At 37.8% G+C, this 25110-nt stretch overlaps 1 protein-coding gene across 3 annotated transcripts; it reads left to right on the plus strand.

Annotated features, from left to right (window-relative positions):
• Nucleotides 1-359: 359 nt before the first annotated feature.
• On the plus strand, nt 360-24628 carry SLC35B3 (solute carrier family 35 member B3). 3 transcript variants are annotated; one of them, XM_074543850.1, is made up of 10 exons: nt 361-550; nt 4328-4603; nt 5874-5995; nt 7855-8009; nt 9468-9575; nt 11574-11671; nt 14386-14478; nt 14880-14991; nt 17888-17957; nt 18950-24628. In XM_074543850.1, the coding sequence occupies exons 1-10, from the start codon at nt 398-400 to the stop codon at nt 19098-19100; spliced, it is 1338 nt and encodes a 445-aa protein (XP_074399951.1). In that variant the 5' UTR covers nt 361-397; the 3' UTR covers nt 19101-24628. The 3 variants fall into 3 exon arrangements, with proteins under 3 accessions (XP_074399964.1, XP_074399951.1, XP_074399956.1); XM_074543855.1 differs by lacking the exon at nt 361-550 and adding an exon at nt 568-679; XM_074543863.1 differs by lacking the exons at nt 17888-17957; nt 18950-24628 and adding an exon at nt 17434-17856 and having other exon boundaries at nt 360-550.
• The last annotated feature ends 482 nt before the right edge of the window (nt 24629-25110 follow it).

A 25110-nucleotide genomic window follows, 5' to 3' on the forward strand; every position in this document is an offset into this window, starting at 1 on the left:
GCAGAGCACTGGAACAGGCTGCCCAGGGAAGTTGTGGAGTCTCCCTCTCTGGAGACATTCCAAACCCTCCTGGATGCGTTCCCGTGTCACCTGCTCTAGGTCACGCTGCCTTGTCAAGGGGGTTGGACTGGATTGGTCCCTTCCAACCCTGACAATTCTGTGATCTCCCCCAGAGACAAGTAGGGAAGCCTTCTCTGGCAGCCAGGAACACGGCAACCGAGAGCGGGGAACCGGTTTTGGTGTTTTTTGTGTAAAAGTCGGGAACGCAGAGCGGAGCCCTGGCCCGGCCCCGCCCCTCAGGCGCGGTGGGCGGTCCCTAACGCGGGCGGGCTCGAGGGCGCCGTCCCCGCCCGCCCCAGGCCGGGTAGCGGAGCACCGAGCGGGCGGCGCTGTGTCGATGCGCTCGCTGCTCGCGCCGACCCCTGGCGCCGGGCGGCCGCCACTTCCGGCGGCGCGGGCCCGCGGAGGCGGCGATCCCGGCAGGCGGGCGGGACGCGCTGGCGGGGGCGGCCGGCCGGAGCCGCCGTGCCCCTCCTCGCCTGCCGGACAGGTACGGGGCAGGGGCGGGGCCGCTCCCCGCTCCTTCCCTCCCTCCCTCAGGCACAGGGGGCGAGCGGGAAGGAGGCGGAGTCGCTTCCTGCGAAGCGTCGCCCGGCATCGGGGGGCCATGGGGGTGATGGTGAGGGGCGCCGGGGGCGGGATGTGGAGCGGGGGGAGCCGGCACTGAGTGCCGGGAGGGTTCGGGTTACCTTTCCCGGGGCAAGGGCGGGGAATGGCGGCCCGTGGCGGCTGGAGAGGCTGTGCCAGCCCTGCCGGGACAGCTGCCAGGCGCTCGGGAAGGGCACACCTGGCGCAGGAGAGCGGGCAGCAGGGAAGGAAGGCTCAGGGCTCCTGCTGGACTCGGTTCCCTTCCCGGTTTGCCTCCGGAGCAGGACGCGGTAGCGCCAAGCGAAGTGTCTGCTCAGGTTTCCCGCAGATGGAATTTGGCTTCCCTGTCACCTGGGGCATCCCTGCTGCGGTGCCAGCTGCGGTCCTGCCACCAGGCATTCCTGGCACTGTCTCCGAAGGGTCATGGCCAAAGCCAACGTGGAGCTCGCCTTGCGTGTCTCAGGCGAGCAGTTCTTCTGAGCGGACTAAGACGCTGGTTTCTGCCAACATGATGGGTTTAACAGATGTTCCTCAGTGTTAAAAACCTTGGCCAACCAAGGCTCGAGCTCCTTCATGATTTTTTTTCCATGCTTAGTACAAGTTGTTAACTTTCTGGAGGCAGAAGAAATTTTGCTTTTCTACTCGTTCATTCGTTTCTCCTTCATGTAATAATCACTATTTTCCGTGCTAGGTTAAAATACTGATCTGCAAGGGACTTTTTTTTTTTAAGGGGGAGAAGCAGGAAGTCTCTGACCTAAAGAATCTGTTGTTTACACTTTCACGAAAGGGAGGAGAAAGAAGAGAGGGAAATTGGTATTTTACTCAAATCGGGACAGCTCTTAACTCTTCATAAAACATATTTTTGCTCTATGTTCAAGATATGAATTAGGTGCTTGAGAAATTTGGTGAGAGGAGTAGGAATAACAGTTTTCATGCTTAGAAAAATAGCAGTTTGAGAAGTCAGTGTGAATTTCAGAAGAATTCTGTCGCTGTTGCTAATGAAATTACTTGGTGGAGACTTTCAAATGCATACACACATTTACAGTTTCTTCAGCTGTTAAATAATTTTCTTTGAAGGATGTAGAGAAAAACAATTACCGTGTGTCATAGTTTTATGGATGGTTGTGGGTGTGTCTGGAGTGATCAGTTTCCACTTTCCACAGTTTACCACTTTCATGACAGACTCAGTAATCTGCAAAAAATTATTTGGAGAGACTGTAAAATCTGGTGGTGTTCCTGAGGAAATATTTTTAATAGAAATAGTTGGAAATCGAAGTTTATGTTAATTGTGTGGTTTAATGCTGGGAGGCAGCTCAGCACTACACAGCCACTTGCTCACTTTCCTCACTACCCCCAGAGGGATGGGGTGAGAGGAAAGGAAGAGTAAAATCAAAAGTTAAGGGTTGAGATAAAATTTTTTAAGAAGTGAAGAAAAATATGGGTAAAGAGAAGCAAACCAAAGCTGGTGATTTAGGATCTCCTAAATCAATGTCCAGCCAGTTCCTGAGCTAACCAGATAGTCTGAAAAGTGTAAATTTGTTCATGATCACTTCATACCCACTTGTTCTCATTCTCCTGTCCTTAAAACTGTTTTTTCTCCTTAGTGATACTCCATACTTGTATGGAAAGCAGGTCTATTTCCTTTTCATAGGGGTTTTGTTAGGCTAGACAAGTTATGCTTTCATCTTTTTTCAGTTCCTAAGATGGGCAACCTGCTCCTCCATCCTGATAACCCTTGTTTGCCATTGTTCTTTCAATCTTTCTCTGAGGGTGATCAGAACTCTCTTATATTGTCTGTGAAGGTTCACTCATGCCTCATTATCTGACATTAGTTCTTTTCTGGTTTTACTAAAATTAGTCTAAAACTTTTTTTCTTTTGTTTTATGGTCACTTCATGTTGGAATTAGTTAAAAATCCGCAGGGGTAAACTTTCTACCTCTCACTTCTGATCTTGAAGTGAAGAGCTATGAATTTAGGCACAAATAATTGTTATGGTCCCTGAACACCTGTTATACTCCCCAAGATGTTCTTTCAGAACTCTAGTAGGAGTCTTGTTCTAACCTGATAGTAGCTCATATGAAAAAGAAACCATAAGCACCTTGCATGCTTCATACTAATACTTAATTTCTCAGCTAACCTTAAAATTTCTAGTATTGTATCATATATTCTATTTACCAGTGTTTTTGCAGACTACAGTGTTTGCATGATCTAGTGTCAATGTACTGGGACATTTAAAATGGGGAAAGCATTTTTTTATGTATGTGTGATGAGAAGAATTATTCTTGAGGTGGGAAAAACAAATCACTAAACAGCTGGGACAGGCACACTGTAATTACTGTCTGCTCACAGAACTTGATGCTGACCTACACTTAAAAATCCTGGGACAATTGGCTGACCAGTGTGTTTTATCTTTAAAAAACCCATCAAATATTTACTCTCTGCTGAGCTGGAAAACAGAATTATTTCCATCTCAGTCTACTAAGCTGCTACATTCCTTCTGTAGGCTTCAGTCATCTGGTTTTGTTTTCTGTTACATGTGGAAATTGCTACATATGATAAATATTAAATATTGAAGATGGAGGGAGAGACCCAACTTCCTTGTTCAGCATCTGACTCCGTTTATTCACTCAGTCACTTTTTATAACAGTGTTAATCAAGTTCATGCATATTGCAAAATCTGAGCTCCTGACAGGCTGTAGAGAAAACTTCAGCTCCTCCTTTTGTTTACAATACCTGAAGTTAGTTTACTGAAACCAAGATCAGTGTTCCCACCATAATATGAAAGGTTCTCAAAACCTTCATATCTATTCCCAGGCTGGCCGTCTGTTCCCAGTAGCAGCCAAGGACAGAACGGTCTGAGAATCTTGTTGTTTATATAAAAGGTGGCTGAGAACCTAATTATTTACAGGATCAAGCCTGGGAAAGGCTGCTTTTTCCCTTAGCTGAATACCTTCATGGCCTCTTTCTTTAAGCCATGCTTAAACCAGGCTCTCCACAATTAAAGAGATTGCCATATCATAGACCTGATCAGATAAACAGTCTGATTTTTGAGACTGGCGTCTCAATCTGCTTGTTTCACTCTCCATGTACTTTTCTGAAAAACTGTGCAAGAAATAGTGAATACATGTGAGGATGAGGAGATAACTTCTTTGGTTTCCATGCTTGTATGGAATGTGCTTGTAGCTGGTCCTAGGCTCAAATCTGTAATTTTTAGCAAGGCTTCCCATGTTGTGAGCTAGTCTGGTGTGTTTTGCTGAGGAGATGAAGGAAGGTGGGCAGAACCACAGTGCTTCAATGCCAGTTCTTTCACTGCTGGTCATGGAGATCACTTCTCTCCCAAGCAGTCACTTCTGTGAGTATGAGAGGACCACTTGGAGGTGTTGGGACACTCAAGCTGGTTTTCTGTTGCTGATTTTTTGGGGTTGATTGGTTGGTTTGTTTGCTATGTCAAGTGTAGGAATGAAGCAAAACTGCTTTCATAAAGTGTTGTTTGCCTCTGGTGTTAACAAAGTTAACTGATGTTAACTTTGGACTTCAGAAAAGATAAGTAAAACTTGTGAGTAAAAACAATTCAACAAAACTCTGAAACCTTTATATTTCCCCTGTAAAGTCCCATTCATTTACTGTTGTTGTTGAAGGCTGTATGTTGTGTCCCATCTGACTTTAGCATTTCTTTCAGCTTTTAGACAGAGAACACACAGGAAAAAAGCAGGCAGAAGACAACAATAGCCCCGAATGCAGCGAGCCAGGAACCATGGATCTGAAATTCACTTCATCAAGAAAATACATTTCCATCAGTGTACCCTCCAAATCTCAAGCTATGTCTCCCCATATCAAATCAGTAGATGATGTTGTAGTTCTTGGCATGAATCTCAGCAAATTTAGCAAACCTACTCAATTTTTTATCTGTGTTTCTGGAGTTTTTATGTTTTATCTAATCTATGGATATTTACAGGTAAATATTATGAACTTGTGTCTTAGGCCAATTCCTCCTACCCCTTGTCTTTTTCAATAGCATAATAATATAGTATGTATTTTAATATGCATAGATGTTTTAAATTAGATCTTTGTTGCAAAGTCAGCCTTTCAGTGTTTAAGAGCAGAAAGTAATATATAATCTAAGTTGCCATTATGGTTCATGTGCCTGTAAAGTTTAGATCCCTTGGACTTTCATAACTTGATCTTTTACTTTTGTGTGCAAGATACATCAAAGTCTTCATTGATGCTGAAAACTTTAGATCTCCTTAAGTTGCATGAGTACTGTGCAGTTACAGTCATCTTACTTTTCTCTCTGCTCTCAGGACAGAGCTGAAACATGTACTATGGTAATTTTTTAAGCAGAAGGATAATATTTATGCCATTTTAGTTAAACATTCACCATTCTGCTAGTCTTTTCTCTCTTATCTTGAGCAGCTACATTTCTGTTCCCTTTTTAAAATTATTTTTGAATTCATGGAGTATTCTGAATAAAGCAGTGATTAAAAAACTTGATCATTAAAAATCATGTTTCTAATGCAGTTTTCAAAAGCAGCTGAGAAGTTTGCGAACATAAAGTTACTTCAAAAGAGTTAGGAAAATATGATCAGTAATTAAAAGCAGGATCCCCAAAAGGTAGATATTAGGTAGCCTTTTGTTTCTATAACTGATACACCTACATAACTCTTTATGACGTGTATATATTTTTCCAGAACAAATTGCTCTGGTTTGAAATATTCCTACAGCCTACAAATTTTTATGAACTCACATGGGCTGTTTAATGTTGGCACTCACAGTATTGGGTGTGCATTTCTAAGAGTTGAAAATTATCAGTAAGCATGTTTGTTAGAGAAAATTTGTATTAAATTTATCTAGAGATATTTATAAAATCTGAATAAAAACGGTCTGCTGAAGTAAATGAATGGAAGAGCAGCAAAAAAGGCAGGCAGGAAGCTGTCTGTAATATGAGATAATTAGTAATGCATCAAATGTATTCCCCTAATGAATTGATTCATTAATTTTATTGTATTTATAACAACAGTAAATTTTCTCCTTTCATTTTGGGGAACTTAAATGGTCTTTTTCAATATTTTCACAAGTTACATGTGGCAGATAAATCTAGTTAATAACCAGCAACTGCAAAGGCTAGATTTGCATGCACATCAAGGGAAAAAGGTCTGTTAATTCTTCTTCATCCATTTAATATTTTGGTGTATGTACATGACTGTGGTGGGTTTTTGTTTTTATAGGAATTGATATTTTCAGTGGAAGGTTTTAAACCTTTTGGTTGGTACCTCACTTTAGTGCAATTTGGATTTTATTCCATTTTTGGACTAATAGAATTGCAGTTGATTCAGGACAAAAGAAGAAGGTATGTGTTTTTCCAAGCATTTTACACTGTCCGTGAAATTAGAAGTATTTGATACTTAGCATAAATTTAACTTGTGTTTTTTGAATGTGAGTACTGTAAAGCATTGCTAGCAGTTCTGTAGATAAAAGGAAGTGAATTTGCTGGATGATGTTAGAGAATATTTTAGAAGCACCCTCTTGGATTTCGGGCCTGTAAGTAGTTCTGTTGACTCTGCTGTCACTGTCCCACTTGCAGAACATATTGTGTCCTTAATGTGGCTGATAGAGAGTGAGTCACGTATGTGTTGCTTGGGATTGTCACATCTAGAATAGAGCCAATGCACTTCACAGCACTTGAAGCCATCTGTCAGTGAATATGTTTTCCTCAAATATTGGCACCTCCTCACCAAGAGATTCCTCTTACGTGCTGTGCATCTTGGAGAATGTCAGAGGTCAGCTCTCTGCTTACTGTGTAGCTGAGTGGGTTTGCTTCAAAGGATGTGCTGAAGTGTTGTGTTTTGCATTTAAGACAGCACTCATACCACTCTGCCACAAAACTGTTCTGTGTTTTCACTGCAGTGGACGAAGGAAATTTTTGATTTCTGAATCCCACTGGAAATGGGATCTTTTCTGACTCAGTGTAGCCATTCTGCAGCCTCCTACCCAGCTATAGTCTCTGCAAAGTGTTTATTGAGGCACTCTGGAAACTTGAATACAGGCTGTCATGGTGTACATGAATTTTAAAGGTGCCTCATATTGTAGTAGAACATAACTAGTTTTCCTTACCTGCAGTCAGCCTTGGACGATTTTGCATATACTGGTTTTAGATTATAAAATTCTTTTTTAGCGAAACAACATAACTTTGATAAATTATTCCTTTTACTTTAAACACTGACAGCTTGTATTTCAAGTTACCTGACTTCTTGAGATGCATCAGATAATATTGCACAGTTACCTTTTGGATTACTTGTATTTATGGGGTTTTATTACCAGTTGGAAATGCTTACAGAGCATTTGCCTTCAAGTAAGTCGTGTTGGAAATGTAGATCTGAAATAGATTTTACATTTTATTTTCTATAACCCAGACATCTTCTTGTAGACATGCAGAAATCTATATTTTTAAAATTTTTAATTTTTCTTTCATGGCTCAGAGTATATGTACATCACATAATGAGTTACAGAGAAGACAGGATTGCAGCATGACGGCTCCTTATGTTCTTAGTGTGGTTCTGAGTGCATGAAAAATAGCTGAACATATGCACAGCAGTAACTGTAAAAAAATCACAAAGTGAGCACAAAAGTAACTGTTGGATCATCTGTTGTCAGGTGGTAATTTCATCAGATTGTGAACAAAATATTGAAAATGTTCAACCAGCCCCTCTGTTCATGGTGTCTGAATCACTGCTCTCTTAGTTTCATTGGGTTTCATTAAAAAATGGTACTTTTTTCAACTTTCTTCATTTTAAAATTGTCCAGGTTCACATGAAAACTTCACCAAAGAAGTTGTCACAGTGACCTGTGAGAGAACAAAGATCCAGGTTATTTCAGTATACCAATTTGCCACATTTCCTTTGAAACCTTTGTCTTGATTCTTGTGTAAATAACATACCTTTTCAGAAGCAGGTTAAAGAATTACTTCTTGAATACTTCATGAGCCATGAAGTTTTTATTGTCTTGTATTTGCTTTTTATTTGCAGTAATTGAAAGAAATTAAATATGAAATCAGAGATTTTTGTGCATTTTTAAATTTCTATTAAATGAAATTCAGTGAGGAAGATGTTGAGGTTGTATTACAAAAGTATTTCTTTAACTGAAATTTCCAAGCTAAATCTCCTCTAGATGAGTCTGTAATGCCAAGATCTGTATGTTTATGTTTTGTAGAATTCCTGGCAAAACCTACATGATAATAGCATTTTTGACAGTGGGAACTATGGGTTTGTCAAATACCTCTTTAGGATATCTGAATTACCCTACTCAAGTCATCTTCAAGTGCTGTAAACTGATTCCAGTTATGATAGGTGGGGTTTTTATACAAGGTAAGTGTTAGTCTTGCTATTCGATGATTTTTTTTAAAAAAAAATCTTTCTTTGAGAGGCAGTCACAGGTGGAATCCTGTACTTTTTAATATTCTGCTGGTAGAATTTTTCTTATAGGAGGAAAAATGAGAATTTCTGAAGCATCTTCTGGGAAATGTACAAATGTATTTAGATCAACAGAAAGTATGGGGAAAAACATTGTACTGGTCACTTGCAAAACTTGATTTTTACACAAGCTTTCTTAATTTTTAGGAAGTGTAAGTTTGTTTTCTAATCTAAATCACTTAATAAATGAAACAATTTCAATATTGAAATGGAAAAAAGAATCCAACCAGGAGTTGTGAAGAAAATCTCTACTCTTGTTTGAAAAGATTAATTCCTAAATTTTGATTAAATGTTTAATCGGAAATACACCTGATTTTGCATGTCTTTGGCTAGTCCTAAAGTCATAGTGCATATTCCAATAAGAGAAAATGGAATATGGAGAAAAACAGGAAAAGTTTGTAGTTATGTGAATAAATATACTTCAGTGTTTCTGGATTTAGAAGGGTTAAGCATATTATAATAATAAAGTTTGTGTTCAATACACAAATGTTTAGTCAGTAACACTCCGCATGGACAAGTATAATGGAACAAAGTCTAGAATGCTGTGTTTCTGTTTCTGTTGGTAATCCTGATCTTCTGGCTGAAAAACAACTGAATTTTCAAAGGAGTTTTCAAGTTTACATACGTACATGCCTACACAGTATTTACCTTTTATTTGGAGTAATTTTATCATTTTAATGCAAAGTGACTGGTATTTCCCTAAAGCTTTATGAAACTTTTTATTGTGTTGTAGTAGTGTTGTAGTCTCAGAAGCTATTTCTTTTTAATATTGTTGTTACAAAAATTCAGTTCAACAAACTTCTCTTGAAGCTTATGTTCAAAGTTCAGCTTCTGAGCAAAGAATACATTATTTTAAACAAGATATACTAACTCCTGCTTTATCATGCCCTTACTTTCTTTTTCTATTCCCCTCCACAACCTGTCTCTCCCAAACTATAAGACAATGTAGAGTTCTCAGAGTACCAAAGTTGTCTGTCAGTGTTTGGAACTGACTTCTTTCCGATTAGTAAAGGCAGCTGAAATGTCTTGTGTGAGGGAAAAGTATTAAGAAACATCTAAGCTGTCCTGAAGTTGCTAGGGGAATGCTTTGTCAGGGAGGAAGTGCTTTGTGTCAGTGCTGCAACTGTGAACTCAAACCAAAGCTGATCACAAGAATCAGGTATTTCCCCTGTGGTAGGAATTTCTGTTGTAGAAGAAACTAAGTCTGGTTGTGAAAGACCAGAACATTGAGTCTCCTGTCTAAATAGAAGAATGACATTGGAACAATGTTTCCTTAGTCTTCTAGTCTGTTAAACAGGATAAACATGAAATTCTGAGTGCTAACAGTGCATTCTTGCTGTTTGTATTTTGTAGGAAAACGTTACAATATTGTAGATGTGTCTGCTGCCTTGTGTATGAGCCTTGGATTAATATGGTTTACTTTAGCTGACAGCACAGTTGCACCAAACTTCAACTTGACAGGTAAAAACACAATTTAGAGTTTAAAAAAATGCTTGGTTTTTCCTACAATAAGCATTCCATTGAAGTTCTGAGTTCTTGCTGGAGTGCCTTCAGGTATCCTACTGAAAATGCAGTTTCATTGTAGCTTTGCTCTAGCAGAACTCTGTGGCCTCTGGTTGAAATGTCTCATATATTCTTAAGAAAGACTTACCCCAGTACATATATATTAAAATAAATATGATAAATTTGGTTGGAACATTTTAAAACTTAAAAAGATAAGTTGTCTTTCCCAGTTAAATGTTTAAGTATTTTTCCATTTCAGAACCGTTTGCTTTATATTAACGGATGATCACTGTCAGATTTGCTGTAGTTTTTAGGTGGAGTTCTCACATTTTAACCTTTTAATACTATCTAAGTCAGAAGCAAAGCAAGGATTTTGAACTGCTTGGAATGAAAAACTTCATTGAATTTCCTTGTCAAATGACAAAGGGTAACTGAATTCCTGAGTTCATTCCAGTGATTTGTATGGAACTGTTTCTATGCAGATTTCTTTCAGAACTAATTTGGGTCCAGTTTTTCCAATTGTTTTTACTCATGCTTTACATCCAATAAAACACAGGTGGTCTTATCCATGACTTTGCTGCTGCTGTTTCTGTTCAGCACTGCCACAATGACTGGAACAATTCTCCTCACACTCTAAAATGTGCAATGGACATAAGATTAACATTTCTCTTGTTCCCCACGTTTCTCCTCTCCATGTGCACTGGTTCTTCAGGTTCCAGGTAACCTTTTCATCTCAGTCCAGTGCTAATAATGCATTTGTCCAGTGGTGTGCCTAGGCCATTAAGCATGGCCAGAACATGAATCATGATGAAGAATGCCCATGGAGGGACATTCATCCCTCACTTTACAGAGTGGAATTGCTGAACTGGAGCCGTTATTATATCTTTGGACCAGAGCTGAATCCGTGCAGATGAGATTCCTATATTTTTAGCATTACCAATATTATTCATGTTATCATGTCTTTTCCATTGAGTTATACCTTGTCCATTGCCTGATAATCTTGAATGATGAAGAGACCTGGAAAGTCTGGCCTTGGAAAGGAAATGGTTCCCAAACTAAAAACATTGATTTAAAGTTCTTTCCGAGAAAATACCACCTTAAGCTTCATGGGCCTTAAAAATGTAAAAATCTTCCACCTCTGACTGTAAGAACATAGGATTAAGAAAATAAAACACTGCTTGTTTCTAGTCTTCTAGTTTCTTCCCTGACATGATCTTTTAAGGAACCAAGACTAGAGCGGGTTTTGATTTGCATTTTGATGATTAGTATCTTCTGTAATGTTGTATACTTAGGAAAAGTGATATTTCAACCTGTGTTCATCATTAAATAGAACAGTCATGAAAGTTTGTGGGTTGGGAAATGAGCTGTGATTGACATGACTAGAGTTATCAGGTTTTTTGTTATTGGAAAGCTCATTGCAGTAGTGACTATATAGTGACTTCCTTGTCAGCATAAATGGTAACCTAAAACCATGGAGCTTGTACCTGAACAGTAGTTTTTCTTTTAAATTAGTGTTTCAGTAATTAAAGATCTCTACTTTCCAATCCTCTTGCATTTTTTTACCATCACATCTAACATTTCTATTTGCCTTTGTCAGGGAAAAAAAAAAAGTGGAATTAACTACTGAAAAAGAGTATTTTCATTTTCTCTGGTTATATATCATCATTAACTAACTGCAGATGATACTCTTTGTCACTCTTGTTACTACAAAAGCTACAGCTGGCTTCTTTATAGCAATGTCCAGATGTTCCCATCAAGCTTAGAGACACACAGTGCTCAGGGGTTAATTGGTGGAGACAGAGTGGAGGTGGGAACTTCCTTGTGCTGGTGTCATGAAATATTTTTGCTGACTTCTATAGGGGAGGGCTGGTTATTATTGCTCTATTCCTTGGACTTTTTGCCACCATTCTGCAATGAATATTCTTAAGAGTGTTTTTTGTTTGTTTGTTTTAATAGGTGTGATCCTAATATCCCTTGCCCTCTGTGCAGATGCAGTTATAGGAAATGTACAGGAAAAAGCTATGAAGTTGCACAATGGTTCTAATTCAGAAATGGTAAATACCACATTTGCAATTTTAAAAGAACATGTTTTATCATGGGCAAGGCATCCATTAACAAAGCATGGGATTTAATGTGCTTTTCTCTTGCTTCTGGAGGGAAAAGCTCTTGGTGTACTGTTCTTGGGGTTTTCTGTTTGTCTGAGGAGTTCTGCTGATTTTCCTGTTTCATTTTCAATCTTTCAAGGGTGCTGCTTTCTGAGTGCAACTTCAAATACAAATACAATATAGCTACAGAAACACTCATTTCTAGCAACAATTCCTTTGTCTACCCTGCAGGCCTGAGATCAATGTAGTGCTTTTTGTATGATCATGCACTTCATCTCTGAGAAATACACACTGTTCCTCTGGTGTAGCTGGGCATGTGTTACATGGAGCATGTTGCTTTACTTTACTTGCTATACTTTATATTCCAGAGTGTGCTAGCACCTGGGAGGCAGGTTTTTAAAAATCTTTTGAAATCTGTTAAACTCTGGGTGAATTTTTTTATTCCTGATTCAGTGAAATACAATTTTGACAATGTCTTGCTCCGTTTTTTTAATATACTTACCTGAAATGCAGATTATCTCTTCATATGGTCTGAAGTTATTTTTCTTTTTAGACAAGACTTGTTTGAATTTTGCATATTTCTCTCTGAAGTTGAGTAAATATAAGTAAATCTTTTACTATAAAAGGCATGATATGAATATGCTACAAGTAAAAAGTTACTGAAATTTGTTTTCTATATTTGGCATGTATTTGATATTTAAAAAGAAAAATCTAATTTTTCATGAGAATAGCTTCAGAAATGGAGAAAAAGTTAGAAAGTATCTTCATATAAGGCTAGAAGTGATTTAGGATGGCTTGAGAGGTTTCAGCTACATACAGGTTTCTGGAAAGTGGAAGATTGTATACCTAAAAGTACCGCTATATTCCTGTTTTTATTCTTGTACTTAGTGTTCACTGTTGAGGTCTGCTGGGAACAGAGATTTGGCTATGTGACCTGATGCAGCCTTCTTTGGCTGTCATTTCCAAAATCCAAAACCAAAGTGCAATCTGTAGCTTTTTTCTTGCCCACTTTGCATTTGACAGTCTTTGCTGCCTTACCTACAAAACTCCTGCTGTCTCCAGGACTTTGCTTTTTGTTCTGCATTAGTCTGACAATGTTGGTCTTCATATGGTATACTCGTACTACTTGTCGGGAATGAGTGTAGTGGTTTAGGATCTAAAGGTTTTTTTCGTGGTTTGGACATTCTACTTCAGGATTTTGTTCAGAGAATTCCGTGCAGAAGTACAAGCAGAATTTTGGAAGTCATTTTTTATACTTGAGACTCTGGGTAAAAATTGAATTGGAATTGGAGATCACGTTTAATGGACAGTGATCTGGAAATAAAATTGAACAATAAAGGTACATGTCATCCACAGGGTCTCTCTTACTCTGTCAAATTTGGAAATTGCCCTAGATTTAAGCAATTGTGAAAAGAGAAAAGATGTTTTGTGGCTGAAATAATAATCACTGTTCTGCATGGTGTTACCTAATTTTTGCCTTACATGTCATTTTATAGAAGTGACATATATTACACTGCCTAACAAGGAAATAGCAATGTGGTGCTTATTCCTGGCTGTGAAAAGTGAAGCCTTTAGGAACTTAGGGAGACCAGCTGGATGCAGAGGCAAGCGAAGAACTGGGGACTGACTTCTGTGTGTATAAACAGTGTAAAGTAAAAGCTCTGAGGATTAGGTCATTGGCTTTTAAATGTTTGAAAGCAGGTCTGCTCTTTAAACATGTATGCATCCTTCTTTATTATAGAGCAGTGATAAGTGGTCTGTTGTCTCAAGGAGTTGCTAACAATTTTTAATAGTTTTTTCTCAATAACTGAGATATAACAAGACACTGAGTTTTGAAAGCATAGTAGATCAGCATGTGCTAGCCAGTATGTGTAGAATAGTTCTGTTGACAAGAAAAGACTACTAAATGTTGCCCAAACAGCTGAACGAATCCTGCTGCATGGATGGATGGATGGATGGATGGACAGACGGACGGACGGACGGACGGACAGTTCCAGTTTCTACTTCGGGCTTAGTGTGGGAAAGGCTAGATGAAGATTGTTTTGTTGCTCGGTGCACCTATTAATTGAGTAAGGGTGCAGACAAATAAAGGGCTTACCTGTTTCCTGAGTGTTCTGAGCACTCAACTAGGCCAAAACTGGTCGTATTTAAAAATCCTGCATGTTATAACCATGCGTGTGTGCCATGCATGTGAAATGAAGTGACTCAGATGAAACTTACGTGACGCTTCTGGTGGTTCTGTGCTACCCTTTGCACATTTAATGTAATGCAGGTGTTTACTGTGCTGGATAAGTAGCAGAAAATGAAATAAGTTTAACATGTTCTTGAGGCTATTAAATTGCATAGTTGTGAAAAGTTTTATTTAGGCTGTGAAATCCTGAACCTGAAGGATTTACCACATTTGACACTGACCTCAGGACATTATTAACTGGCTAGCTTTCCAAACTTTTTATGTTGTGGGTAGGAAGAATGTGTCTAACACTTAATGTTGACTTTTCACTGTACATCAACTATTATATAAATGCTAGTAAAAATATCATCAAACCCTTCAAATTCAGCTCTGAGTTTCTGAGCATATTAATAGGGCCAAGCATCTGAAAGCATTTAATTTTGTCCTTTTGAAAAGTATCACCTAGTAATTATTTTCTCTTACACTATTCTAGGTTTTGTATTCCTATTCAATAGGTTTTGTGTATATTTTATTTGGATTAACATGCACTAGTGGATTAAGCCCTGCAGTAACATTTTGCTCAAAGGTAAGTGTAAAGATTTACCTTTTCTATGAAGAACCTCATTGGAAAACCTTGCTCTCTATGATTCAGAAAATCTTACTTCTCTCTCTAAAGTTCTATTTTCATCATGTAAACAGGTTAACTTGTATAATTCATACAGTAAGCAAGTTTTTCCAGTCTTTGATGTGTTAGATAGGGTAATGTTTTAAAAAGCAACAAAATCACAGGACCAGACTTATGAGCTTATAATTTCATTATTATTTTTCCATTATTTAACTAAAATTAAATAAGTATTTTTGCATGAATGCATTGTTGAACAGCTTATTATTGCTCAAGCAGTTGATTAAAGCCTGTAGTTTTATGTCATTTTGCAATACCTCAGGGTTTGTTTTACATTTTCCTAACCGGCTTTTTTATTGTTGCAGCATCCAGTTCAGACTTATGGTTATGCATTCCTTTTCTCCCTGACTGGATATTTTGGCATATCCTTTGTTCTAGCTTTGATTAAAATCTTTGGTGCCCTTCTCGCTGTAACAGGTATGAGCAAATTATATTTTTACTGCCTTTGTATAAAAACAAAGTAATTCTCTTCTATTATTTAGGACAGAGCTTTTGAGAATGGTTCTTACTCTGGCTTTTTTTCTGTTCTTTGTGCTGACTGATTTGTGTAGCATGCATCTTCACATGGTAGAATGTGTTTGAGATCTTCCTGATTCTTTTTGTGCCACAGTTTCAACCCTGAAGAGCCTGTTAAGTAAACTTGTCCGTATAGTCTGTGCTATGTTTTAGTGCAGAACCAGACACTGTTCTGAATGGAGAAGTTGAAATTGAATCACAGAATCATTTGGGTTGGAAGGAACTTCAATGACCATCTAGTTCCAGCTGCCCTGCTATGGGCAGGGACACTTTCCACTAGACCAGTTTGCTTAAAAGCACCATCCAGCTTGGCCTTGGACCCTTCTGGGGATAAGGCAGACACGGCTTCTCTGGACAATCTGTGTCTTACCACTCTGCCAGTAAAGAGTTTCTTCCTGATATCTCATCTAAAGCAGCCCTCTTTCAGTTTAAAGGCGCTCCCCCTTGTCCTGTCACTGCATGCCCTTGTGAAGAGTCCCTTTCCAGCTCTCATGTAGGCCCCCTTCAGGTACTGTGGGTGCTATAGGGTCTTCCCAGAGCCTTCTTTTCTCCAGGCTGAACAATCCCAAGCCTCTCAGCCTGCTTTCGTAGGAAAATACAGAAAGGAAAAGACATGTATCAATTAAAATACTAAAGGAAAAGTAAGGATGTTCTAGAAGGCATAGTAGGCAGTAACATTGTTTCTAAGCATGTGAAACTACAAACATTAGTCCCAAGGGCCTGGTGGGGGGAAGGTGTAGCAAGATGTCATGTAGCTACTGGCCTTTCTTCTTCTCCTAAAAGACACCCTGGTTTCTGTCAGGTGATGCTCTACTTCATTCACAGTAGTGGAAGGGAAAATTCATCATTGTTCTCTGACCTGAGGGTTACATGCTCTGATTTCCTATCAGTTATTGCCTATGCAGCTTATCTGTTTTGTATTTGCTTTTAACCAAGTTCAGTAGCTCTCTTCACTAGAAATTGACCCAGAGGAGAGGGTTGTTTCATGTATTAAAATACCTCTTAAAAAAAAAAAAGTCTGACTGTACTAAAAAAAAGTTTAAAAATGCTGTAGAATAGTAAACCTTTCCCCAGTTTTCTTATGCCTGACCTTGACAATTCTACCACTTGAGCCCTTTCTGTCTTGCCTGTAGCAATATGAAAATGTTTATTGTTCCTTGGAAGAACACCACATTCATTACTGTCCCTCCCAGCTCCCCCATCCACCCTCCTCCTTCTTGAGGGGAGTGGGGTGAAAGAGTTTAATGAAAATTGTATTTCTATTAGCAGAATGAGAAATTATCAGACTTAATTGGGAAAAAGAAGAAAAGGCACTTAATTTAGAAGGAAATGGTTACATAAATATTTTAATTAATAACTGATTTGAAAGAACAGAAATAATTGTAATTAGAAAAACTGAAGTAATTTAACCATTTTTTTAAATTATTCATTTGTAAACTGTTTTCTAATTAAAACTCAATTTTCTTTTTCATTCTTCTTTAATTTTTCATGTAATAGAAAATCATTTTATTTGATGTGCATAAATTTCTTAAAATGTAAAAAGAAAATTATTACTAAAAAGTTGAAGTTGGGGCACATGTAGCAGTACTGAAGGCTGTTTCTTCTACTATAAAACACTCTTAAGTGAATATTTGTTTTTGGGGTAGAGTTGGGAAGAATGAAACTTGCTTTTCTAGCCAAAGCACTGTGGAAAGGCATCAGTAGTCATTGGATCCCTTTGCCAGTGTGTTGCAGTAAGACTAATTTGGATGTGGTTACACAAATAGGACTTTGCAGTATGATATAGTTAAAGGAACTTCATGGTAAGCAAAATATTTTCTGATATTAAAGTAATAATATTCTTTAGTTGCAGACCTACTGCGCCCTGTGCAAGGGTCTTTCTCAAGTGAGAACCCTGTGCCATTATATAAAATAACACCTTCTCAGCTCCTTAGCTTCCATAGCTAAACTTGTGTGCTTTCTTACTTTGTTTTTAAACATCTTCTACAACTTTCACTCATTTATTGATTTTGCTTCAGTGATAAACTACATAGGTTTCCTGGTACACAGTTCGCTAGTAATGCTTTATCCTTGTTCATTATAGGTAGCATTGAAATTGTTAAAAAAATTGTTGGAGCTATAGTTAATTTCAGAGCAACAAAGAGTTTATCTCTATTTTGGAAACAGGATTGTGTTCTCCACTCTTCTTACTACTTGATTCTTTTTAGTGAATGGATCAGGTGTAGAAGAATGTCTCTTAGTGGTTTTGAGGGAAACTTCCTAATGCAGTCACTGTAGTCAGACATTCTTGGTCTCTTAAGCTTCTATGCAAATTTGTAATTCTACTGTTACGGAAATTTTCAGTAACTTCAAAAGAGTGATGAGAGGATAATCCCATTCCACTGAAAAATAGAGCCCGAAACACCATGGAGTTGTAATAACATGAGGTGTAAACAGCAAGATATTTGACCTTTGGTCTACATCCAAGCTTTAACAGATGAGTTTATATCAGTTATTTGCATGTTGCTCTCAGAGACTGTGGATTGATTAGCATGAAGTTATTAAATAGCAGGTCTTGTTCTGGAAATTTCCTTGCTGTGAGTAGTGTGACTTGAGATGGCACTACTGACACAGTGTATTTGTTTCCAAAAATCACATAGTTCCAGTGCTGTTTTGCATTGCATTGCAGTCTGTGTTTGCACCAAGGGTGTGATCATCATTTTAGTGAGACAATTATTTTATGACCTGCTAAGCCTTTGTTATGTTCTTTTGTTGTAACTGAATTCTTAAAGAGGTTAATACTTGTTTTCCTCTCTAGTAACAACAGGAAGAAAAGCAATGTCCATTGTGCTTTCTTTTTTGTTCTTTGCAAAGCCATTCACGTTACAGTAAGTACTTACAGTTTTTAGTGGTTTGCAAAGTATTTTGTAAAAAATTATGTTCATCATGGAAATATAACAACACTTACTAATCATATTCAGGGGTTAATATATTTTTATATCTTCTACAAATGTTGGCAATCTATTGTAAATATTGACTGGCTTGTTAATTCTAATCATGCTAGAGAAAAGAGTTTACATTTTTCTAAAGGTCTGGAAGACAGCAAATAAAACTAGTCATAATATCTAGTGCTTATGATACATTATAAATTGTTTGGGTACTTTCTCTGTGTTGGAAAACTTGTGTAAAGGAAGGGATTTTCTCCATTATGGTATTGCTCCTGCTTTTATAAGCTCAAATTTGAATTCTTAGCTAGCCCTTTTAAATAACTGTATTATCTTGATGTATTATAGTACCAAATGTTTGAGTAAATGCAGCAAAGTTGCTACTTTGATTTTAATTGCTTCAGTTTTGAAAGAACATAAAATTCTATTTTATTTCTATATACAAATTGCTTTAAGAACAAAGCTTGCATGCAAATCCCAAATGGAATTTACTACAGCTAAAAATATTGAGGGTTAAAAGAATGGAGAGCTGAAAAAAAATGTGCCTACATTGGGAAGAATGGATATAAGGCACTGAGTGAGAAAATGTTTTGGACCAGTATAGCTCCCATAATCATAGGGAGGAAAAACATACTAAAACCCCTCAGGATTATTTTATTCATATGAGAAAGAACAGATACTATTTAGTTATTATTTAATTTATAAATGCATTTCAATAAGCTCTCCAGCCAGGACAGGAATAAAGAAAGGTGGAAGGATAGTCATAATAAATATTCAGGGAAATTCTATCTCAGAGCCCACTGGTTTTTGGGGGATTTTTACTGAACTCTTCTCTTCTTAATGTGAGGTTTGTTTGATCCACAAATATTGATATGTAATTGCTAAAGATGAAGTGCTAATGGTAACTTTTTCCCTCTCCTCTGCCTCCCGTTTAGGTACGTGTGGTCAGGCTTACTGGTTGTCCTTGGTATATTTCTTAATGTTTACAGTAAGAATATGGACAAAATCAAACTGCCTTCACTGCTTGGTCTTTGGAAAAAAAGTGTGGAAGAAAGAAAATCAAGGACGTTGTCACAAACTGTATAGACAGTGGTTCATGCCTTGTCTAGACTTTGACTTACTATTTCATCATACAGTCTTCAACTGATTCACTTTCCAAAGGGAATGTTATTTAAACCAAAGGAGCTGAAGGCATATTGTCTGCTTGCAGATTGCTATAAGTGCACACTTTCATGAGCCCTTTCTTCAGAGCACTTGAATTCATCACAAACGGTGTTGTAGGCCATTGCCAGATGGTTTTATCAGCAATGAAGGACAGCAGCTCCTGGCAAACTGCTGAGAAGCTGCACTCAAGTGAGACATGGTAGAAGACTGGTTTGGGCATTTTAATAATATTGACCATGTGACTGATCTGAAATGAGTGGTTCTTTGTTAATTGTCTAGGTGGGGTAATTTAAATGTAATACTGTACTAATCACCAACTGGTTGACCAAATCGTGTATTCAAAGGTGGAAGGTTTAGAATACAGTATGTTCTCACTCTTTTATATTTTAAATAAAAATGTTGGGGTTTGTTTAAGTTATTTTTTAGGTCATCACAGAACTTGATATTTATTTTAATAATTGAAATTTTAATGAAATCCTAGTGTTTCTCTTTTTGTAGTATTGCTTGCAAGTCACAAAACTGAGATTGAGTTTGTGCAGTCAACACTCATGCTCATGCTAGGAGGAAATGGGCTTTTAAGCTTGAATGGGGTGAGATGGAAACATTGGTGTAAGAAACTGTTATTTGCTTAATCTGTGGTCAAATACATCATTTTTAGTGGCCTGTGGCCGTCTCTCTGATTGTGGTATAAAGAGACATGGAAGTTCTTAAATTTATATCATCAAATCAAAATTCTTCAATTTCAGTATTGGGGTAAATAATAACAGCATCAGCTAATGTGATTGGAATATGTATTATGTCAGTCTGTGTGGTCTTCTGATGAAGTTAAGGGGATTAGGATACAGATTACAGTTTTCTTTCTTCAGTGACAGGAGGAGACAATGTGCTACCAGTCTGTCTTTTTCATCATGAATTTAGGAAGACTAAGTCCCTTTATCTCTCTTTCTTTTATAGTCAACTTTCTTTTGAATCACTTGCCATCTCTTTCATTTTATATATTTAACAACAGCACTTTAAAAATACTAATCACCTTACAAATCATTGTTCTTACATGGTCATGGTTTTTTTGTTATTGTGTCCCTTAGATGCATCTTGGTGTGTGTTTCTTTCAACTTAGACACAAATTAATTAGATAATAGAAATACATAGAAAGGACATACTGAGAATTAAAAAATCTCACAGGATGGCCTTCTGTCAAAAATACTAGTTGATGAAAGTATTAGAGATATACAAAATGTTTTTCAGACACTTAAGAAGAATTGCTGTTCAAAGGAGCTTGTAGTCAAAGCACAGACACAAAATGTGCCTTAAATTTTTCTTATTTATTTGGTAGCTTGCATCTGCCATGTTAAATATCTTATGGAATAGAGCATGGAGTAACAGCCAGCTGAGCACAAATGGATGAACAAGAGAAGAGCTGTGCTGACATAACTGCACTGTTCCAGTGCTGACACTTCTCTGGGGTGTCAGCAAAGCTTCTCAACACATATAAACCCACTGTTGCCAAATCAGGAGAATTTATTGCATGGAAGAGTTTTGGGTTTTAAATTCCCAGCTGCTGCATGATTGTGTCCTGGATGAGGTAGAGAAGTGAGAATTTGATGGACAGATACACCTTGAGGGAGACAGATGGCCTGCCATGGCTGTCCATTTTCATGTTGCAGCCCAAGTTTTATGGTAAGATATAATAAAGCATTCCAATTTTAAATTTGGTGTAAGAGTGCATTTGACCAAGTCAAGGGGATTGATACACTTCTTTCCCTGTAATATTTATCAACTCTTACATTCCTTTGCATTCTTTTCACTAAATGAAGTTGGTCTTTCCAGTGAGGTTAAGATAATTTTACAGTCCTCATTCTGCCAGCCGTAAACTTTGCCTGCTGCTAAACTTTATTAACCTTTAGAAAAACAAATTATGTGAAAGCTACAATATATGCAGAAAGTCATAGTAAATATAATTCATTTGGCATCTGTTTTATTTAAATAGATGAGAAGTCATTCACAAAGTTTCTGACTAGAATTCAAATGTAGTATGTATGTTTCTGGACAGCTAATATAATCCAGTTTTGTCTCTGTTGTCTCTCTTTGAAGAGAAAGTAATCACAATAATTCACCTTTTAATTTATTTTCTATTGTACACAGGGCTGAGTTTATGAGCTATCGTTAGGGGAAGTTTTGATTTATTTTTTTATTGTTTTCTTAACTGTAGAAGTGTGTGTTTTGTTTTACCGGTGTACTTCAAAATTATTTTTATATACAAATGGATATTGTAGGTTTACTGTTAATAGCATAGATTTAAGAGTTAGCCCTTTATTTTCATAGGTACGAGTCTAGTACTTGCCAATCAACAATATGCGTGTTAAAGAAAATGCACACACAAGTGAGATTAGTTTATAATTTGCCACACATCATGGTCTGTGCAGTTTGATGCCTTCTTTAAGAAAAACTTCATTTCAGTGAATTACTGTTTGTGGGGTTTTTTTATAAGCTTCATAGTGCATGCAAGCTAGAAAACCTTACAAACCTGCAAGTGTTCTTACTACAAAATTTTGGGGTTGAGTCTTCTGTACTGTGTATGTATGTTGGTTTTGTGTTGTCTATGAAATATGAATAAGGGCTTGTCCACAAAGTACCTGTAAATTATTTATTTTTTGTGTAAGAGCACTTATATTGGGGTATTGGTTAACCCTTCCCAGTGTTGAAGGCTGGTCATAGTAACTGTTGCATTTTATACTTGTTGTTTCCTGGGCTCTGCAGTAGGCATGGTGAAACTATAGGAAAAAGCCAATCAATTATCTCACCAGAAAATTTGTTATCTAACTATAATGTGAATTAGTTGCTTTTTATTCTTGTGCTACACAACTTTTTCCTCTCTATAAAAAAAAAAAATCTGTGATGTAGGAATTAGTAATAACAACATTGAAATTCTGAGTAAAATTTAAGTCTGACCAGCATCTCCTCTGATGTCAGGAACCTACTTCTGTGATACCTGCTTCTGCCTCCTTTGAATAGGTGAGGGAGCTCTGTTTTTCTAAATCAACATGCATTTGCAGTTGCTTTCATATTACATTTTTGCATTTTTCTGGCACACTTCAGTAATGAGGTAATTGACTGAGCAGTGGATTTCTTCAGTGTTTCAGTACTTCAGTTTCAGCAGAGCTGCTGATTACACAGGTACCTGTGTGGGAATACTAGTGTGGAAGAACTAATGCCCTGCCCTCCAAACCTACAGTGTTTCCTGATCTTGTATTAAATTGTCTTCATCTTGTTTTACCTCTCCTGTACTTTGAACTTACCAAACTTTTTAAGCTAAAGCTTGGGCTGCATATCATTCCTACTTGACTTTCTTACTTGTATTTCTTGCTTTTGCATGTGAAATCCTTTTTTAACATGTTCTGTTTATGCACTGTGGATTGTTTCAGGTTTGTATGCCTGTATTTAAGGGCTTACATCACACTGTTGTAGGTTGGTCACATTCCAGATTTTCTGTTTGATATCATTTATCATTTACCATCTGGGTGATTACTTTAAATCCTTTATTCTCCATGAAAAAATCTTTCATACTTCTCATTATTTTTGGAAAGGTCTTGATGAGTGCACATATGAGTTAACTCCTTGACCTCATTCCATCTTCCAAGAAAATCTCTCTTCTCCTTTGCCTGCCTGTGAGAACTAGAGGAAGAGGAAATAAATTATTTCAAGTGCTCTTTTTTTCCCTTTAATAAGTGCCTTCCTTACTTAACCTGGTATGTCTTAATTGTTTCTTTTATTTCTGCCTCCCATGCTCCCAGGCACAAACAAGCCCCTCTCTCATGTTTGACTGCTGCTTGTTCAATCATGGAAACTTTTTGAGTTGTTTACTGTTCTGAAAAGAAGTATAAAATTGCATGTATACTCTGGAGGGCAGGAAATAATAAGTAAACTTCACAAGTTAAGGAAGTAATTAAATGGATTAATACTTTTTTTCTGGAGGGATTTTTTATATGGTTTAGTTAATAGCTCAGAATTTTTTAGTGGAGGGGGTTTTCTTTTACATTTTACCTGTTTAAAAGTCTTTATATTAATTTTAATATTTAATATAAAACTGCTGATGTTTCAGCTTTTAGAGATTAATTTCAGTCTTGCCTATGAGGCAGGAAAGCCCTATCACCATTTCAGAGATGTAGCATAAATGGTATCTTGCCCAAAGTTGCCTTGGTAAGTCTGATGAGCAAGGAATAGATGTTAATACCCTAAGTCCAGTGTGCCCCAAGTCCAGCAGAGCCCATCTGTACTTTAAATGAAATGGTACCAATGAAAAGTCAGTTTTCTTTTACCCCCAGCACTAGAGATGTTCAATTGTTTCTTTTCCTTGTTCTGTACAAGTACAATTTAAAGGGAAAATAAGGCAGCCATAAAATAGCTTTTTCTGCATTTTATTTGAAGTTTTTTGCATTGTCATTTTTTGTTGATTTGTTGTTTTCTTGTGAGCACCTCTGTGGAAGCAAGCTGGACACAGTAGTAGATTTAGGAGAAGCATAATATCCTTCACTTTAAGGTGACTGATTCACTTTGCTACTAATCAAAAGCTGATGCCATGGGAAAACTATGAGGAATTGTCATCACATGAGGAATTAAGCATAATGATGCATTGTGGGGTCTATATCACTTTGCCATTCTCTTGTAGAGAAGCAAAGACTATTGCAATAAAGAATATTCATGCACAAATAGTCAGCTTAGAATACAATGCTGACTTAACACTTCTCTACACCTGGATTGTGTTGTTACGCTAGTTTTTTGAGATGTGTTAGTAATGTATTGCTTGTCTCTACTTTTTAGATGTTTTCTTTGTTAGATTTCTCAGTTTTATGCTTCCTTTTTTTTTTTTATCGCTTAGGTTTTAAGTGTGGAGTTTTACATTGTAATTTTGATTACATCTCTAGTGCTGTGACCAGTTCTGGGCTCACCAGCTCGAGAGGGAAATGGGGCTACAGGAGAGAGTCCAGCAAAGTGACGAGAAGATGATGGACTCAGCCATCTCACCTGTGAGGAAAGGCTGAGAGACATGGGATTTTTCATCCTGGAGAAGAGAAGGCTGAGGGGAATTCCATCAATGTGTACAAACATTGAAGGGAGGACACAAAGATGGGGGAGCCAGGAATGACAGCCCTGAGGCAGTGGGCACACACTGAAACACAGGGAGTTCCCTCTGAATAGAGGAAATACTTTCTTACTGTGAAGGTGATTGGGCACTGGCATGGATTGCCCAGAGAAGTTGGGAAGTCTCCATCACTGGATATATTCAAAAATTGGGTGTGGTCTTGGGCAGCTGGCTGTGGGTGGCTTTGCTTTGAGCAGGGGCAAAGGCACCTTCCAACCTCAGTCACTCTATGATCTTTAACTTTGCTGTCTTTGTCTATCTTCCACTTTTTCTCATGTTTACAAATTGTTAATAAATATGATTAAAGCGAGTATCTCTGAGTTGGCTACAGTAACTGCTAGAGCTGGCAGCACCATTCTGGAAACACCTGAGAGTGTGGTTCTGGCTGCACAGGGAGTACCTCCAGAGCAGAATCCCGTGGGGAGAGAGACACCTTCCTTTGGTAACTGCTGCTCAGTGCAAAACAAGAGTATGTGACAACAAATGCAAGACACTTGTAGATGAAATTGATACTGTCAATATAGAAGGAGTTCAAAGTTGCTTTTTATTTTCTACATTTAGAGCTTGCAAAGCTCTCTGCTGCTCTAGTGCAGCACCTGATTCACAGGTATGCTGGAAGTGCTGCTACGCTGCCTGCTGCCTTCTTGTCAGCATTCTGCATGAATGTGGACAGCTGTGGAAGATGCCCTCTCACTTGTTCAGAGCCCGAGTATGAACTCCACTTAAATACAGCTCTGTAGTAACAGGCATTCGTGGGAGCAGATCTGTGCAAAAGTCCAGTGCATAACAGGG

Source organism: Zonotrichia albicollis, chromosome 1, assembly GCF_047830755.1.
Source record: "Zonotrichia albicollis isolate bZonAlb1 chromosome 1, bZonAlb1.hap1, whole genome shotgun sequence".
NCBI classification, from domain to species: domain Eukaryota; kingdom Metazoa; phylum Chordata; class Aves; order Passeriformes; family Passerellidae; genus Zonotrichia; species Zonotrichia albicollis.